Source organism: Mastigoproctus giganteus, chromosome 8 (genome assembly GCF_048544385.1).
Source record: "Mastigoproctus giganteus isolate SK-2022 chromosome 8, ASM4854438v1, whole genome shotgun sequence".
Taxonomy (NCBI): domain Eukaryota; kingdom Metazoa; phylum Arthropoda; class Arachnida; order Uropygi; family Thelyphonidae; genus Mastigoproctus; species Mastigoproctus giganteus.
This window is the reverse complement of record NC_143582.1, coordinates 182,870,581-182,889,426: the sequence shown is the minus strand read 5'-3', so window position 1 is coordinate 182,889,426 and position 18,846 is coordinate 182,870,581. Positions and strand designations below refer to the sequence as shown.

At 34.6% G+C, this 18,846-nt stretch overlaps 1 protein-coding gene across 1 annotated transcript in view; it reads left to right on the top strand.

Moving 5' to 3' along the window:
* LeuRS (Leucyl-tRNA synthetase) overlaps nt 1-18,846 on the top strand; it is a 248,471-nt gene that overhangs the window by 48,192 nt on the left and 181,433 nt on the right. The window contains exons 5-7 of the mRNA XM_090379080.1: nt 1,915-2,076; nt 11,759-11,871; nt 14,936-14,999. Coding sequence (XP_090235206.1) covers nt 1,915-2,076; nt 11,759-11,871; nt 14,936-14,999 — 339 coding nt within the window. The remainder of the gene's footprint in view (nt 1-1,914; nt 2,077-11,758; nt 11,872-14,935; nt 15,000-18,846) is intronic.

Here is an 18,846-nt window from a genome sequence, read left to right as displayed (position 1 = left end):
AAAAGTTGCTGCCAATAGCTTTGGCAAGAGACCAGAATGCTCGGTTAACATTAGGGCAAGAATCAAGTTTTCTACTCTTAGCCTGTTCAAACTGTAGTTTGGACTGATTAATAACTGCTTTACAATTGTTGCGAGCTTTGGTGTAGGCAGAAAATGAAACTGAAGAATTAGAAACAAGCCAATTACGATATGCAACATTCTTCTCTTGGACAGCCTTAGCACATTTATTGGAAAACCAAGGTTTAGATAAAGGACGAGATTTTAAAGTGGAGTGTGGGATAAATGATTCCATTCCTGCAAGAATAATTTCACTGACACGATCTGAGCAAACGTTGACATCAGAAGTTTTGAAACAGTAATCAGACCAAGGAAAAGAAGAAAAGAAGTCTCGCAGGTCATCCCATTTTGTATTCTTGTAATGCCAAACAATACGAGGTTGGGAATAGCCATGAGATAAAGGTTCCATTGGAGAAGAGACAATCACCAAGTTGTGATTTGAAGTGCCTAAAGGACCTCTCACTTCAACCTTGTACTTAGAAGGGTTGTTTGTGAGAAAAAGATCAAGCGTATTGGCTGTATGATTAGGATTGTCCGGTATTCTTGTAGGTAAATGAACAGTCTGTGCTAGGTCATTAGTAATTGCAAAAGCCTCAGCATCTCGAACTGCTGGGTCGGTGTGACTAGAAAACGGAAGCCAGCTGGAGTTGTGAACGTTAAAATCACCAAGGAAAATTACCTCACTGTTAGGAAAGCTGGACTGGAGAAAGTCAAGTTGCAAAGAGAGAAAGTCAAAGAGCTCCAAGTGATTAGTGGAGTTGGGAGAACGGTAGAGACAACAGATAAATTTTACACAATGAGGTAGAGAGATTTTAAGCCAGAGAAGATCAAAGAGAGGAGACTCCAAATTGCCAAGTCTCTGACAGGGAATATCAGAACGGACATATGCACAAGTACCACCTTTGAGGCGAAAGGAATCATACAGCAAATAATTTGGACATCTGAGATGAGCAGTAGTTGAATCAACTGATAACTGAAATTCAGTCAGAAAAAGTACATGGGGTTTGGTAGACTGCAAGTGGAAATGGACATCGTTGAGATTGGAATTGAGACTGTGTATATTTGTGAAATGAATTAGGAAGTCTATAGAAAAAGATAGGTATTCTATCTTTTTCCGAACACATCTGTAAAAAAAAATCTATGTTCCATATTAATTTTTGAATATTTAAATTCCCTTTATGTCTGTTGACAAGCGAATGCAAATTTAAAAGCCATGCCTTTCAATCGCCAGTTTGATTACACCACAGCATTTCACTAACAGGGGCGCTTGCTATATGAAATGTGAAGTGCATGCACGGAATCAGTGTGATTCCAAATGGTACATCAATGTCTTGAAACCAGAGTGGTTTCAAGACATTGATGATTGAAATTTCTTGAAATCAAGAAATTTCAATGTCTTGAAATTACTGATTGGAGAAAAGCCTGCAGCAATAAGGCACACTTACTATCAATAATTCTTCATGACTTATATCAATCACCATGTGCATATAATTAGGTTTAACTTAATTATGAATTTTCCTCATTGTGCAATAATTAGCAGACAATTTCTGGAATTGTCGGTAGAGAATTCAAAGGAAACATTTTCAACAACAAATATTACAAGTTTCAGCTGTGTGGAGCACAAATTGCTGAAATATTTAAAAAAAAAAAAAAATCTTATTTATACTCCGGCACGACCACCAGATCAGTGGAAGTTGCAATAAATTAATCAATATAAATGTTAATCATATTTAGCATTCACAGGCTTGACTCCGGTATACTCAAAGAGCATGTGCTACTGCACCATGCTCCTGACCATTTTGACTCTGTACAACACACTAGGTTATAAATCCTACAAACCTTTTTTATTTTTTACAGAGCAAAGCAGTAGCAAAGAGTGGGGCTGCTCGTTACCAATGGCAGATTATGAAATCTTTAGGCCTAACAGATGAAGAAATAAAAAGGTTTGCTGATCCTGATTACTGGTTGAATTATTTTCCTCCTCTTGCTGTAAAAGATTTGCAGTCAATGGGAGTAAAGGTAAATAAGCTATTACCTTCCACAAGATGTTAAATGTGTTTAGTATTATTGAAGTATTAAAATACAGGGTTGTTAAAATTAAAGTATCCCTACGTAGAGGGCTCTGGAGCGAGTTCTAAGGCTTGTACCAAAGAAAAATTTGGACAACAGGTACAATAAAGAATGCGCTTGCCATTTATTGGGGGGGAAAAAATTAGTTACAAAATTTGTCACTGTATGGCACGTAACTATCTTGGTTACGATTATGCAAATAACTTACATTATTTGCTTAATCGTAAGTTATTAGCATAGTACCACTACTCAGCTCTACTGTACTGTATAAAAACAAAGCAGTCTCTTCAAAATCAAACAGTAGATGTTTGTCTGCACAACAGCAGCATTGCCAACAGCATTGCAGGAAAAGATGCTATTTGTGAAACTGTGCTATCAGAACAGCAACAATGCAGCTGCAGCTATTATAGAATTCCAGCTTCAGAAGCACATAAGTCGTGGACCTATGACTGTGCTGTCCGCAAAATGATTGCGAAATTTGAAGCGACAGGGCATCTTGGTGTTCAACCAGGTAGAGGTCAAAAACGAATAGACTCCTCTTGTGTTGAAGATGTGGCTATGGCTGTTGTGGATTTATCAAGTCAATCTCCATGTGGTAGCGCAAGTGTGCCAGCTATTTCTCGTGAAGTGGACATTCCATTTTCCACTGTAAGGCTAGTAATGTGTCAGGTGTTGCGGTACTGTCCTTACAAGATGCGCATGCTACAGCAGCTAAAGCATGGTGATGCAGATATTCATTTCACATACACACTTCAGTTTCTGGCACAAATGACAGTGGATATCACTTGGCCATGGAACATCCTTTGGACCGACGAAGCCCACTTCTGCTTAAATGGACAAGTGAATATGCACAACTGTTGCATTTGGGCAACAGAAAACCCTTGAGTTATCCAAGAGGTCCTGTTTTGCATTCTCCAAAAGTGACAGTGTGGTATGGATTTACAGCCACATTCGTGATTGGGTCATATTTTTTTTAACGGGTAACACCGACTGGACCCCGCACCTGCTCCGTCACTGGACAGTGATATTATAAAAATGTTGGCAAATTTAGCAATACCAGAGATGAACAATGTGGGTGCAAGATGGTGCGCCACGCCACATCCACTGTTGTGTCCAAAGATTGCTAAGGCAACACTTTATAGACGAATGGGTCATCAGCCGTTGTTTCCAGACATCTTGGCCACCCCGATCACTGGACTTCACCCCATGCGACTTCTGGTTGTGGGATTTTTTGAAGAACCAGGTGTATCGGAAAGGATGTCAAACTCTGGCAGATCTGAAGGACAGCATTAGACGTCATGTGCTGGCTATTCCAGTTGACATATTACGTTCTGCTGTAGAAAATGCTGTTCTTCAAATGGAAACTGTTGTTGACCAAAATGGAGGACACATTGAACAATTGTAGCACTGTTCATGTGATTTGTATTGCCACAGCACCATATAGTGACAAATTTTGTAACTAATTTTTTTTACCGAATAAATTGCGACCACATTCTTCGTTGTACCTGTTGTCCAAATTTCTCTTCAGTACAGCCTTAGAACTCGCTCCAGAGCCTTCTACACAGGGATACTTTAATTTTAACAACCCTGTATTTATTTTATTTTAGCAGAACAAATCATGTCTCAAAACTTTACTCACTTCTCTTAAGTGCAATTTTTCAACCAGTTAGTTTATTTCCAAAACATCAGTATTCATGCAGTAGTTTTAATAAATGTCACTATTCAGTTTTCATTTTCAAATCTTCATTAGCAATATAGATTTTTTAGTCTTATAATCAGGATAGTGTGGGTTTATGTATTATAGTAAACTCCCATTATAGTATTTTTAAAGGGACCAACCCAAAGAGCACTATTAGCAAGATTGGGACCACTTTTTGAAGGCTTTTCATTTACATTAATATTTTGCTAGGTAACATTGATTGGTTACCTGTTGTGTATCTTAGCATTAGCAAAGGAACATGATACAAGAAAGCAAGTTTTTATATAGCATCAGCCAAAAAAAAAACACACACACACACACACCCTTCTCATTTCACCCATCCACTCACTCACTCCAAATGTTTGTCTAGTTCTGCCGTGAATCTATTTAAGCTATCAACTTCTACAATGACAGATGAAAGTTTGTTCCAGCAATTAACACCTGCTGTCTAAAGGTAAACTTCCACACACTATCCTACAACTGTCTTTCCTCAATTTGAATTTATGCCCTCTCAGGTGATTATTCTGAGCAAGAGGAAGAATCCCATCAGCATTGAGCATGCTCAAACCATTCAAGACTTTATACACCTCAATCAGATCACTCACAGGTGCCTAATCTCAAGACACTGTAATCTGCAAAACTTAAGGTATTCTTCGTAAGAGCAACCCTTTGTTCCATTCACTAATCTTGTTGCTCTTCTCTGTACTCGTTCCAACAGCTCTACATCCTTCTTAAAATGAGGCCTCCAGACCTGTATACAGTACTCAAGGTGTGGCCTGACCGTTGCCTTATACAAGGGGATATCACCTCTTTATCCTTCTAGAAGAATTCCTGTATATCATTGACAAGACACCATGAGGTAATCTTGCAGACCATCTGCACTGCTCAGAAAACTTCATATCTGCATGCACAATTACCCCCAGGTTCCTTTTCACTCTCTACCAGTCAGTGTAGTACCACACAGTTGATACGTTACTCTGGGGTTACTGCTTCCCGTGTGTAGTACTTTACATTTGTCAATGTTAAACTTCAGTTGCCACCTCTCAGCCTATCTGCACAACTTTTCTAGATCCTGTTGTAGCAGTGTACTGTCGTTAGTGTCATTAAAAACCCTGCCAACCGTCATGTCTTCTGCAAACTTGGACATTAAGCCTGATATACCATCATCGATATCATTAATGAATACAGAAAACAACAATGGACGTAACACTGAACCCTGGGGAACTCCACTAATAACATTAGTCCACGAAGAGCAGTGTCCATTGATTTTCACTCTACCATCCCTTTATCCATAGCAGCAATTTGCCTCCAATGCCACACTGCTCCAATTTGTGCAGCAGTCTTCCATGTGCAACAGTATCAAAAGCCTTTCTAAGATCCAAATATATGATATCAAAGTTATTCCCTCCATCCAGTTCCTTTGTGACCACATCATAGTATCCAATCAAATTGGTCAGACAAGACTTCTCTTTAACAAAACCATGCTGTGTCCGAGCTATAACTGAAGTCTTGTCTAGATGATCCTGCATTGCTTCTTTAACCAGTGCCTCCATTAATTTTCCTGGAACAGAAGTTAAAGGTCTATAATTACTTGTGTCGTGCTTTGATCCTCCTTTGTGAATTGAGGTCACATTTGCACATCTCCAATCCATGGGTACTTCCCCTGAGTCCAAGGAAGCTCTCATAATTATGGCTAAGGGTTTGCTTACTTCTTTGCTGCCTCCTTTAATATAAATGGATAGATTCCATCCACCCCCAGGTGCCTTTCTTATGTTTATCTTCAGCAATTTCTCCTCCCCTTTACTCTCAGTTATTACAAGATTATCTAGCTTACTGCCAGAGTTTAATACACCTCTGGCATTCTGCTCCCTGAATAACTCCATGTGTGAATGTAGATGCAAAATATTCATTTAGTTCGTTAGCTACCTGGGCAGGATCAACAACAGTTGAACCATCGATATCAAGTGGACCAATCTGATTCACTCCCTTTCTTCTAGAGTTTATATAAGTAAAGAACTCTTTGCTGTTTTTCTTTGCATCCTTTGCCAAAGATTTCTTGTAATCTGCCTTTGCCTGCCTAACCTCTTTTGTGACTTGGTTACAGACCATCTTATATCTGTCATAGGCTTCTGTGTCACCTGTTAATTTATATGTATCCCATTCATTTTTCTTCTCTGCCACATGTCTAATTAGTTCATCTGCATTAGTTCGTTTAGGCCTAAATCTTGAACAATATTTCTTAGTTGGTATGAAAAACCTAGTATCTTCCAAGATTAATTCTTTGAACGGTTCCCATTTTGAATGCTGTTGGTACCATCATCAGTTGGTCTAACCGTATAGAATTTAAATACTGTCTCAGACCACCGTAGTCACCTTTACGAAAGGAAAAACCCTTCCCTTTACCCCTGATGGTAGTTACCTCTGAGTAGATCCCAGTTCCGCACACTGTGATCACTGTCACCTAGTGGTTCCTTTATCTGCAGATTCTTAATGCATGAAGAATCACTACTGATAATCAGATCAAGACTATTACTCCCTCTAGTTGCCTCCCAAACATGCTGCTGTAGAAAACAATCATCCAATAAATCCACAAAAGCCTTGTTAGTGTGTGAATGACCAACCCACAAATTCCAATCAATATCTGGGAAATTAAATTCCCCCATTATAAGACACTCTGATTTACTGGCCGACTCTATTTCTCTGTACAGTTGTTTATTATACTCATCAGAGTCTTTAGGCCTATAACACACTCCTACTCTCAATTTTGCTTTCCCAGTGCTTATGTCACACCTAACTGACCCAACACTGCACTGTCCAGCCATGTTGACTGGCTGTACTTCCTTGGATTTTGTGTTTCTTAACCAATAGCATAACCCTCCTCCCTTCCTATCCTTCCTGTACACATTGTACTCCCCAAATTCCAGTTCTGCATTCCTTATATCTGTGTGACACCACATATCTATTATCCGAACAATATCTGCCTTTGAAGTTTTGATCAACACCTCAAATTTATCAAATTTATTTACCAAATTCCTATCGTTGGTATACACACAAGTATACATGCACCTTTTCCTAATCCACAATAATAATTATTATTATTGAAATCAGTTTATTTCCCAAGAAACCTTGGGTCACCCTGGGATGGCTGTGTGCCAGAAGGGTGTGAATATTTACAGACTAAGGTGCAAGGAACGCATGTACAATAAACAAGAGTACATGCGTGCTTGACCAGAGATATTTACAGGATTAAATATACAATAATATACAAAATATACAGTAATATACAAAATATATAATTGCATGAAGGCAAAAAGTCTTGAGGCACCTCCGTAGCCAGGTGGGAAGGAGCAGCAGTGCGTCGCACATGCTTGTTGATTAGACCGGGGTTCGAGCCCGTCACCACAAATACAGAGGATGCGGAAAGGTCAGGGAATGACCACCGCATATCCCAGAGCAATATGGCCTTAGTTGCTAATGCTCCTAAAAACCAAATAACAAACAACAAAAAGTCTTTGTCAAATACAAATAGGCAAGTTAAAAAAAAAAAAAAAAGTCAGTCAGTCATATCCAGGAGCAGGTGAGTATCATAGATTCATTATCTGGTAGCAGTTCATGAGGATTTCCTTCCTGTAGGGCTTGTCTTCACAGAACCTATCAGGGTGGATCCTAAATTTATTGAAGATCCGAAGACAATTGGCTGGAAACATTCCTCATGGAATCAGTGCTTGACAATGTAAGACTCCCAGCAGTCCCTGGAATCCCCTTCACCTTGTTTTCCAGGCTGCTGCTCATTTTAATAGAAGCAGTGCAAGAATCACTTTCAACTCTGCCAGCGGCTACTTTTAATCTATTAGTCCGTGTATCCTCCCCAAGCTAGCAGTTTTCCGACCCACTTAACTCTGATTTTTCAATAATTATGGATTTATATTTAAATTAAAAACATGCACAGTTAATGTAATAAGCTTGATTTTTTGGCATCTTTGTTTTTCTTTGAATGCTGTTAGACAGGATTAAAAATTTTTAAAAAGATTTTATAAAATTAAACTAAACATCGTGAGTATTTTTCTATTATATTTAAATTAAAAATACAGTTAACATACTAAGCTTGCATTTTTTGCTTTCTTTGAATGCTCTTCAAAAAAACGGAAATTTTTAAAAAGATTTTATTAAATTAAATTGAGCATATCTTGTCTATTATTGTATAAATGTGATAAATATAGTAATAACATAATGCTGTCATTAATGAAATTTGATGGCCATGTTAATTATTGTAACAGTGTGAAGGAAGCAGATAAACAATGTTGAATTTAAAAAAAAAAGCAATAAAAGAAACATGCAAATACACTGATAAATAAGAAGACACTGAATTATAAAGAGTAGCCTTCTACCTTCAGAGCTTCAAGTTAAATATGAAATAATGAAATGTCACCATCACTGGAAAAGATATTTATGAAATAAACAAGCTGCACCATAAATGATTCCTAGACTCTAGGAATTCAAGATGGAGGGCTATATCTGGATTTATTCTTTCTTATAACCTTAATAAAAAAAATAGTATAAGTGGGAAAATATTTTAAATAGGAGTGCTATAGATGTTTAAAAAAAATGCCGACAATCATAGGACCAGAAGAAAAGAGTGTTAAAAAGTGGGAGTGTTTCATTGTGTTCTTGGCATATAAATGCATAATTCAAACACCTTATTTTGTTATTCTTGGATTTGTATCACCTTTGAAATAAATCACATATTGAATAAACTGATATGTAATTAATGATGTTTTACCATATTTGTTTAGTCATTAACTGCGACATAATTGAAATATAAAAAACATGGGCTCACTGTGATATAGGGAACATCATTTTGATTAAGAATTGCATAAATTCAAAACTGGAACACTTAATAGACAGAACTTGTGAATATTATATTGAGTTGGTCTGGTATTGATGTAAATGATTTAAAAAAAAAAAAAAAAAAAAGAGAGAGTAGGGGTGTTGTTAGACCAAATGAGTCAGTGTGATGAGTATAATGAATATCTATGCAAACAAATATTTTGAACCAGCAGATTAGAAAATCTTATAATGGAGGGTATCAGTTTTAACTAATATTTACAAGTTGGTTGCTTATTTAGTACCAGCCTTTTCTGAATTCTCTTGTTGTATGCTTTCTGTCTTGTTGTATTAGATACCTCAAGGGGAGAGCAATATTTTTTATCAGCATGGATTCATCAAATGTTAAGAGTCTTCAAGTAAAGTAATCACTAGCAGGCAGTGATCACAGTGTGTTCATGGGAGTTATTCAAAGAAATAGCTGCTATCAAAGGCAAGAGATTTTGTGTTTACGAAGGAGGTTACAGTGACTGTGGACATTTTTTGAAGTTTTTTCATTGGAACCAGCTAGTCATTTTAGCAAATATAATTGCTAAATCTAGAAGCTACTGAATTTTTAATGCATACTGAAAAACAGACATGAACAAATTGGATGGCAAAATATTGTTCCAAGTATACATCAAAATGGATGTTCAAAGAAATGATGGCATTAATGGCAATAAAGGAACATGCATGAGATTACTATAAATTACTGCTGAAACTTGACGCTTAACTAAACATAATTTAGTCTGTAATAAAGTTATTTGGGGAATAAGGCATATAGAGGGCTAATTATGAGAAGTCTGGATAAAATATGGAGGGGGAAAGGGTGATGGACTTAGGAATTATGAATGTGTGTACAAGAGCTGTTCAATAAAGAATAATCAATTTTTCGTGAACACCCACACTGCTTTCTATTTCTAGCTGAGCTGTGGAAAGACCAAACTAAGCTGCATCACATAGCAACTGCACAGTTGACTCGTGCACAGCGTGACCTTGCAGTTTGTCATGTTTATGCGTGTTCATTTTTGCTTACATAACAATGGATGTGATACATGAGAAACAACGTGCTGCTCTCAAAGTTTGTTTCCATCTCAAGAAAATATATATCACATGTGTTTGTGCATCTTGGGTTCCAAGACATGAGCAACAGCAAGTTCACATGGAGGTTTGTCAGGAGCTACAACAGATGGTTACTGAAGAAGGTGAGGTTCTGCACAAGTTGATGACAGCAGAAGAGACATGGCTTCATCATTCCAATCCAAAAAGTAAGCAACGAAGATCTATTTGGAAGTCAAAATCATCACCAACACTGAAAAAAAAGGAAAAGTTGTGGCTTCTGCAGGAAAGGTTATGGCCATTCCTTTTTTTTTTTTTTTTTTTTTTTTGACATTCAAGAAATGGTTTACAAGCATGTTGTGCTTCATCGCGCGACTTATGGGACCTTGCTATGGAGCTGTACTGCTCACAGGTAGGTGGATGCTACATCATTGCAAGACCTCACATTGCTCATATTGTCATCGAGTACACAATCAGCATTAATGTAAAATATGTTCCTCATAAGTTTAAAATATATTACATAGTATGATGTTTTATAAATATGACTGTAAATTATGTACAATAAACATAAAAGCTAAAAGAATAAAACACAATATACAATGGTAGCTTTTTAATAGTTCTGTGGATTGCGGGCATTGTTATAACAGCAATTACAAGATTTATAGGTATTCTGGAAGTACAGCACAAACACCATGCTTTTTAATTATACTTAAATTTTAATTACTTAAATTTATTATTGTTTTTCTTTCCTTCTAAACTTTTTTTTTTATACTTTTTTTTTTTTTTTGTATATTTTCCTAAGCTCCACTTAAACATTGCAAAAACACACTTTGACACACCAACATGAACAACTTTTCATTGCCCAACATGGCAGTAAAGGAACATGGAACAAGGAATATTGGAGTACTGTGGTATTAGTAATAAATTATTTCATCATCAAACTCCAAAGGCTTCGCCTTGTCACTGCAACCATACATCTCTGTCTTTTGCTGAACGTTTCATCTCCTCATATCCCCTAAAGTTCATTTTCCTCATTAAAAACAAACTCACTACTATTCATGGATCACTTGTTGTGAGCTGTGGTCCTTTACTGTTTCTGATATTTATTAATGATATTGATTGAACTTTGATTTTAAAGTTCAGTTGTAATACAAAGGTTTGCAGGGTAGTGAATGATAGTACTCAATCCAAACAATAATTTATTTTAACTTTTACCTCAATTTATTTTAATAAGTCTAAATTTCTAACCCCTCACTCTCTTCCTAGGATATTTTTCAAAACCCCTGAAGGATTATAATTCAGTGGCTCAGGACAACTTTTTATGCATTATAAGCAAACACTCTGAGTTCCTTTTTGATAATTTCAGAAAATTGATGAATAATAAGCTCCTGATATACAGTACTGACTTTTTCCTATCTCAATAGTGATAGGAAATTCTGTTTGAAATGAAATACTGAGATAACTTGTGATGATGTAGGTTGCTTCATCTGAGAGGTTTGTCTCCCCTTATAGGGAAAATAATAGTTTTTCTTTATTAATAAAAAAAAAAATCTCAACTTTGCAAGCCTAGAGTAAAAAAAAAAAGCATATATACATAGTTGTCAGAGGTGAATAGTATGTATTTAGGGTTTGTGGCTAGTCTTAATATGCATGCTTATATAGCAGTGCACTTTGTGCAGACTGGTGAAACGTGTGTAAGTTTAAATGTTGAACAAAACTTAGGCCAAAAATTATTTTAGATGTGTAAAATATACATAGAGTACAGTAATAAAGCATTTTTTTGGATCAAATTTGACCTTCTTGGATGGGATAATACCTTAAGTGGAATCCTTTTAAATGAGTGCTGCTATATTTTGTCACACTAGCAAACTCTTGATTTAGCTTATTTTATGGTAGGAACTCATCATTCCACAGGGTTTTGACCCTATTTGATTATGATCATTATCATAGCTATTATGTATAAAAAATTTTAATGCAATATTTAGATGTGTGTTTAATCTTTCTGTTTAGGTAGATTGGAGACGTTCTTTTATAACTACTGACGTTAATCCATTCTATGACTCCTTTGTTCATTGGCAATTTATTTGTCTCAGAGAGCGCCACAAGGTTCAGTTTGGAAAAAGGTATTTACTTTGAAAACTTTTAGTAGAAATTTAGTGTTTTTCAAATGGTAATATTTGCTTCTTTTTTTCTTTGGAATGAAAAGAAAAAAAGAAGCAAAATTTTCTGAGACTAGTATTGGGAGTTGTGATATAAAAGTTTCCAAACTGGTTCAGTAACACAGAGTAGACTCACCTTAGTCATAGGTTGGTGTTGTCACCCTCAGATTATTTTCCTTTTGAGGTACGCAGATTCTAGCAGTTCTGCCACTGCTAATCAAAAATTGTCACAGAGACAAAAGGGGTATGCATGTTGTTGTGGTTTAGCAATCAGTTCAGATTGCACCACTTTTCCAGATGTGTTTGTAATTCTTAAGGATCCCTATTAGTATTGTTAATTGACAGTTTTTCTTGCAGAATGAATTCTTGAGGAATGCTTCTCTTGCTGTTAAGTTGAACTTAATATTGGATGACTTGAATGTTCCAGACCTTCAACTAGCATTTGGCCCCTTTTGAATCTGAAAAATTACCTCTAATGTTTGTCCTTTCATTGGTCTCTGAATTTGTTTTGCTGAGCCTAAAGGAAAACGTGATGCAAACTCTTTGTTCCTCCACACCAGCTATTCACTAATCACAGAATGCATTGAATGCATACACTAAATCAGGGTTTCCCAAACTTTTTCAAGTGTGGACTGGTGTTTACAGATTTTTTTTTTTTTTTTTTTTTTCACGGTCCTCCTATAGCTATAAATTAATGTATTTTCAATAATTATACTTGTAGGTTCAGGAAATAATGACACTACCATTAGGACATTTAACATACCAGTAATAATGCAATTAGGTATTCATTAACATCAGTAAATCCGGCACCCCCCCCTCCCCCCATACCTCTCCTTCAACCCATGCACGGTACTAAGTACTATAGGTTTTGATACCTTTCGTGTTTGGGGTTTTCATAAAAAAAAAATATATATATATATATATTTATTTTTTTATTTTATTTTTTTTAATATATAGTTAATATATAGTTTTTTTTTTTTTTTTTTTTAAATATATAGTTAATATATAGTTAAATTCATTTAAATTTACTTAAGTTCACGCTGAGATAACATGCAAATTCAGCTCAGGGTCCTACTATAGGAACGGGTTTGCGATCCCGGGCATACCCGAGCCACAACTTATATCTTGTAATGTCTTTAAACTGTCCTACACTCTTTATTTTTATTTCTCCAAAATTATTAGGGCAATCCGAGGATGTAGGAGAAACTATTTCTTATCTATACCACTATTTTTCGCCTTTGTGGAGTTCACGTTCTATTATTCCTACTCCTTTAGTTTTTCTTCTTACTGTCTGCATGTTTCTCTATGCGTTAATTTAATTTAATTAATTATTTATTTTTACCGTATCCATCACATAGGGGGCACCACATATTATTTTGACGACTATTACATTATGTCCTAGATACGATCAATATGTAGTATGTATTATATATTTAATCTTATTTTAATCATTAAATTACGTTCTCTGTCGGGTCAACGATGATTAATATATGCTTACATTTATATTTTACTTATATTTCTTACCTTTGATTCTAATATTTCTAAATTTTATTATCATCTTTCGATTTATTTTCGGCCTATACTGGTTTATATTTGGTTTAGATTTAAATTACTTAGCATATATTGATCATCACAGAAACAGAGAACCTTGTCGTTTTTTGCCTTCGTTCTGGGTGGTTGGCCCCAGTTGACGTCATCTAGATTGTCGGTAAAAAGCGATAATTTTTTTTTTTTTTTTTTTTGCGTTGTCTTAGGTCCCTGATGGTATTATTGTTGGATTTATTTGCTTATTCTAATGGTTCTTTATATTATCCGTAATATTATATATATATATATAAATAAAAGATAGGTAATTCATTTCTTTGTTTATTATCAAAAGTTTACATAAAATTTACATATTTTAGGAAAGGAAACAAGGAAATTTTCTTATAGTTTTATGTAGGTATATTTCAAATAAGGTGTTTGTGGACTGGTATTTTATTTTCACGGACCACACTTTGGGAAACTCTGCACTAAATGGTAGCTTTACAACAATACAGGCACAGGATCTAAATTACCCCAAGGATATATTTTTTTTTTAGGAGGAAAAAATTAGTAGAATGATTGTTCAAAACATTGGGTAAAATTTATTTATTTTACCTTTTAAGGACCATTCTTTTTATCCATTCCTTCTAATATTTGGTCCACTTCTTTAACCTCTATTGTCACATTGGTTTATTAGAATTTTTTTGTGCCTGATTTAGGCCAACAAGTGTTGGCCTGGTTTAGGCCAACACTTGGCCTAAACCACTAGGCCTGGTTGTTCAGAGGAAAATGCAGTTGTAATTTATATTCTATTGTCACATTGGTACAAATTGGAATATAAAATGAACTTTTAAAAAAAATCCAACATGGTACAAATATTAGAAATTATTTTCCTAATTGGGGAGAAAATGCATTAAAAAAAGGTCTTTACCAGTACAGCACAAAAGAAACTAGGGAAAAAAAAAAAAAGTTGTTTAATGGTGTTGTTATTAGATGGAATGAGCAAATGAATTGAGTAAAAGTTTGATACTCAGTAAGCTTGCCTTTTGCATTGCATCATTTTGCTAATCCCTGAAAACAGGTTTTTGTTGTGCTGTTATGAAAATGCTTCCTAAAACTACACCAGTTATTGTGGCTTTTAAAGAGTTCATGCATCAGTCCAAGAAATGTGAAATAAGGCTTCCATGTTTTATACATTTTACAAATCTGTAATGTCTCAAATGTTAATAACTATATTCATCTAAAAATTGATTAAAAATAAGAAAGATTGCTATGTGTGCATAAAGTGGTAATTTAAATTTGGGAAACTCATTAGATATGCACCACCTGCACTCAGCTAATGAAAGTAATAGAAACATTAAACTGAATGGTTAGTTATTAGATGGTTAATAAATTTTAAAAAAATTATTGTTAACAACAAATTAATTTATATTTTTTCTTACTTCAACTTATTAATATTTATATAATACAAAATTAATCATGGGAAAATCTTGTTTGTTTACAGATATACAATATATTCTCCTAAAGACAGTCAGCCTTGTATGGATCATGATCGAAGTACTGGTGAGGTAGGAAGTTTATTATTATAATGTACTGGGTGTCTATAATTTAATTTCACTTCATCAGAGGTCTCCGTGGAATAATGGAGTGTCAAAAGTATTCAGATTTGATGTTTGCAATGCTGAGAGGACACAGAAGAGAATTACACAGTTAAAATTAATAATTTTGGAAGTTACTGCTAGAAGCTTGTATATGAATTATTTCATACAGACGATGTGTATAAAAGATGTTTCTGTAATCTTCTTTTGAATTGAAAGACTGCACTGTTTCTATCAAAACCAATCAAGCCGATTGACATTGAGGAACTTAGTCAGATAAAAGCATTTTTAACAAGGTATTTTAACTATTTTCCTGACACCTACTGTTGATGGGAAAAATACTTATTCAATAACACTTATGATAAACAGATGTCAAGAAAAAATTTAGGTCAGCAGGCTGCATAGGTCTGATCCAAGAGAACATCTGGAAGATATCTATGTTTTGTGTGAGAAGGCTAGACAAGAATCACATGTACCAAATATCACATGCCATATGATATTTGAACTTATTTCACATCCCATGTGATTTTGTGAAACTTCCCTAGCATTATTCGGCAGAGACCTCCATTAATTCAGCTAATTGCAAGGTAGGCTATAGTTCCTGTTAGTGTTGTCACAACATCTACTATGTCCAAATTTTACCAGCAGCATGTCACAGGTTTCCTTGAGCATGGTTGCTGATTTGTCTTCGGATTTCGATATCTGTAACTTAGCTTTAGAGCTTCATGAAAGGCCATGTCTGCTATGCTAATATTCACTTTTTGGTTGACCTGAAAGCTGACATAGTTTATTATCTTAGAGGCATTTCAAGTAGGATGTTTGTAATAATTTTACGTTTAATTATATGTACAAATGCATATTGTGGCTATTTTAATCATTAGTGGCATATAAATGCATATAACATGAATATTACTAGAAACACTGCATATTTTGTTAATTTGATCAGTTTTCAGGAAATAAACTTGGAAATTAAATAAACATTGCAATATTACAATAACATTAACTTGGAGGAGATATCAGTTAGTATGAAAAATGTGTTAACAATGTTTTACTTTAATTCTTGTCCCATCAGTGGCACTGGATTAAAATGTATATTCCATGAACACGTAACATAACATAGCAGTTCAGCTTGCTTTCTTTTTTCTTTTTCTTTTTTTTAACTTGAGTGAAAGCAGTTCCGAGCTCCATGGTGGTGTTGCCAATTTATGCCAACACCGCCATGTATATGTGAAGATATGTGATGACCCAGCAAAGCTGATCAGTGTAGTACAAAAAATTTACAAAGTAATCAGTTTTTGCTTTTGTTCTAAATACCAAAAATCAAATCTGCTGCTAAATTTATGGAATTATGGATTGCTAATCACAGAAAACAGTAAAGTTTTCCATGGATGGCACTATTGTCTTTTTATTTGTGAAAAGAATGTTCTATGCAAAAAGGAAAAAATTCCAGATCAACCAAAATGTGAAAATATCATACATCTTCAAAAAAAGGAAAGATTGCCAGATCAGTCACTTTTAATACCTCAAGAGAAGAGAAAAGTGACTTTTCAGAGGATCTCTGTCTTGCCTTGGTAAGTAGAAATATCTCTTTCAATAAGTTAAGCCATCCAGTTTTAAATGATTTTTGAAAAAATATTGTATAAATTAAAACATTCCAGATATAATTTACCTTGAGGAAGAATAACCATAGATATGCTCATATAAGGTGAAATTTTTGGAAGCTCTCAAAACCACAACCCATATATAAGGGTCATGTCAGGTACAAAGAAAAATTTATGTTAATGACTTAAAATAATTTTTTAATGTTACTGGGGGGAAATCCATCTTATTCTCTGTTCTTTATACAGTGAGTGTGAGGCATCGATTATTTATTCATTTAAGCTTCAACCTTTAAGAATAAATCGAGGTAAAATAAATACATATATATTATACCAAAATATAGTTAAACAAAAAAATCCAAGGCAGTTACAGATACAAATTATAGTTTAAATTATAGTTATAGTTAATAGATACAAAGCCTGTTTACAAAAACAGCACTGGCAGAAATGAAAAAGTACCAGCAAAATACTGTTGGCTTTTTCAAACTGACTACATCTAGTAATCCTGAAGCAGAGCAAATGCCAATAAAGGTTTTGCAGAAGTTAGGTGATAAGGAGCCACTGAATATCATATAGCATCTGAAATAGTGGCTGCTGTGTGTGCCTGCACTGCCCAGTAAGGCCATATGTATGTACCCAACCTACTAAAGTGTTTTAAGTGTTAGATATATGTATATACTCGCAAATGGCCTATCATGGTGCCCTTGCCTGTACTCAACGTGGTTTATTGTTTGTTTGTTATTTGGTTTTTAGGAGCATTAGCAACTAAGGCCATATTGCTCCAGGGATATGCGGTGGTCATTCTCTGACCTTTCCGCATCCTCCGTATTTGGTGGTCACTGGTTCGAACCCTGGTCTAATCAAGAAGCGTGTGCTACGCACTGCTGCTCCTGCCCACCTGGCTACGGAGGCGCCCTCAACGTGGTGTAAAGGAACAAAATGAGATCAGTCTGTTTAGCTCAAAGACCAACTCGTGTTAACTGCCAAGGAGAGCACCCTGAATATGCCTGAGCAATGGAAATAAGAAAAACAAATGCGAAACATCACAAATCAATTATGCAGTCCAATGTAGTAAGCAAAAGCACTTTAAATACTGGTGAAATTATGCATGTACACTGCATTAAAAATGGGGGGCGGGGAAGTAGGCAAAGTAAAATTCAATTTTAATCAAATATTGGTGGCATCGGACTGGACAGGTCCCCTTTCCAAAATAACTTGTGCATTAGTTTTTGGTTCAAGGTTAATGGCTGAAACTTTCAGTATCTCCATAAATATAGACAAAGTTTTATTTGAGCAGTTTGAAAGTGTGCATTTATTGTTTACTTAGAATTATTGTAAAGCATCTGTCAGGTCCCAACCATCTGTTTGTGTAACTATTTTTGCTCTCTGCTTCATGCTAGTTTCAGTGTAATGTAAACAAGTGTTTCCGACTGTTGGTTAATGAGTCTGTGAAAATAGACAACTACCCTAGAAATTAGATACTCTTGTTTTTTTGTTTAATTATTGTACAAGATGTGTTTTTGTATTGATTATTATTGATGTGATAGTTTCTTGTTTCGATTATTATTAATATGTTTATTTGACATTATTCTATTATTTGACAAAACATATTCATATCTATGCATCATAAGTTAAGTTTTGCATACTGAAATGGAAATGAAAGTGACTAAATAGTTTCACTTATATTTAATGATTGTAAGTTTATTTATTTATATTTATATTTTTTTTTTTTTTTTATTTTTTTTTTTTTTTTCGTTTTGAGAAGAATTAATAAAAGTATTATTTCCCTGAAAATGGCACATATTTTTAAAAAAAAAAATTTTTTTTTTTTTTTTTTTTTGATTTTTCAAATTTTTTATTACAAATAAAGAATTATATATATAACAATTAATGCAATCCATTACAAAAGGTCAAGAATTGGTATACTGCAAGCAGATTCAAGGAAAAATCAAACTTTATTTTACAGAGATTCTGTAAAATAAAATTTCCACAAAAATAAAGAATTTGGGTACCTGTTTAGATAATAACCATGTTTATTATAGTTTAGTTATCTCCCTAAATCTTATTTGTACCTGTTCAGGTACCACACAACAGTGGTTTTTTTTTTTTTTTTTTAATAGTTTGGGGAGTGACTACTGCTGAGTTAATGAAGGGGAACTACAGCTTGTTCCCCATCATAAGCAGTTAAAATGCTTAATATTTTTTAAATATTTTACTTT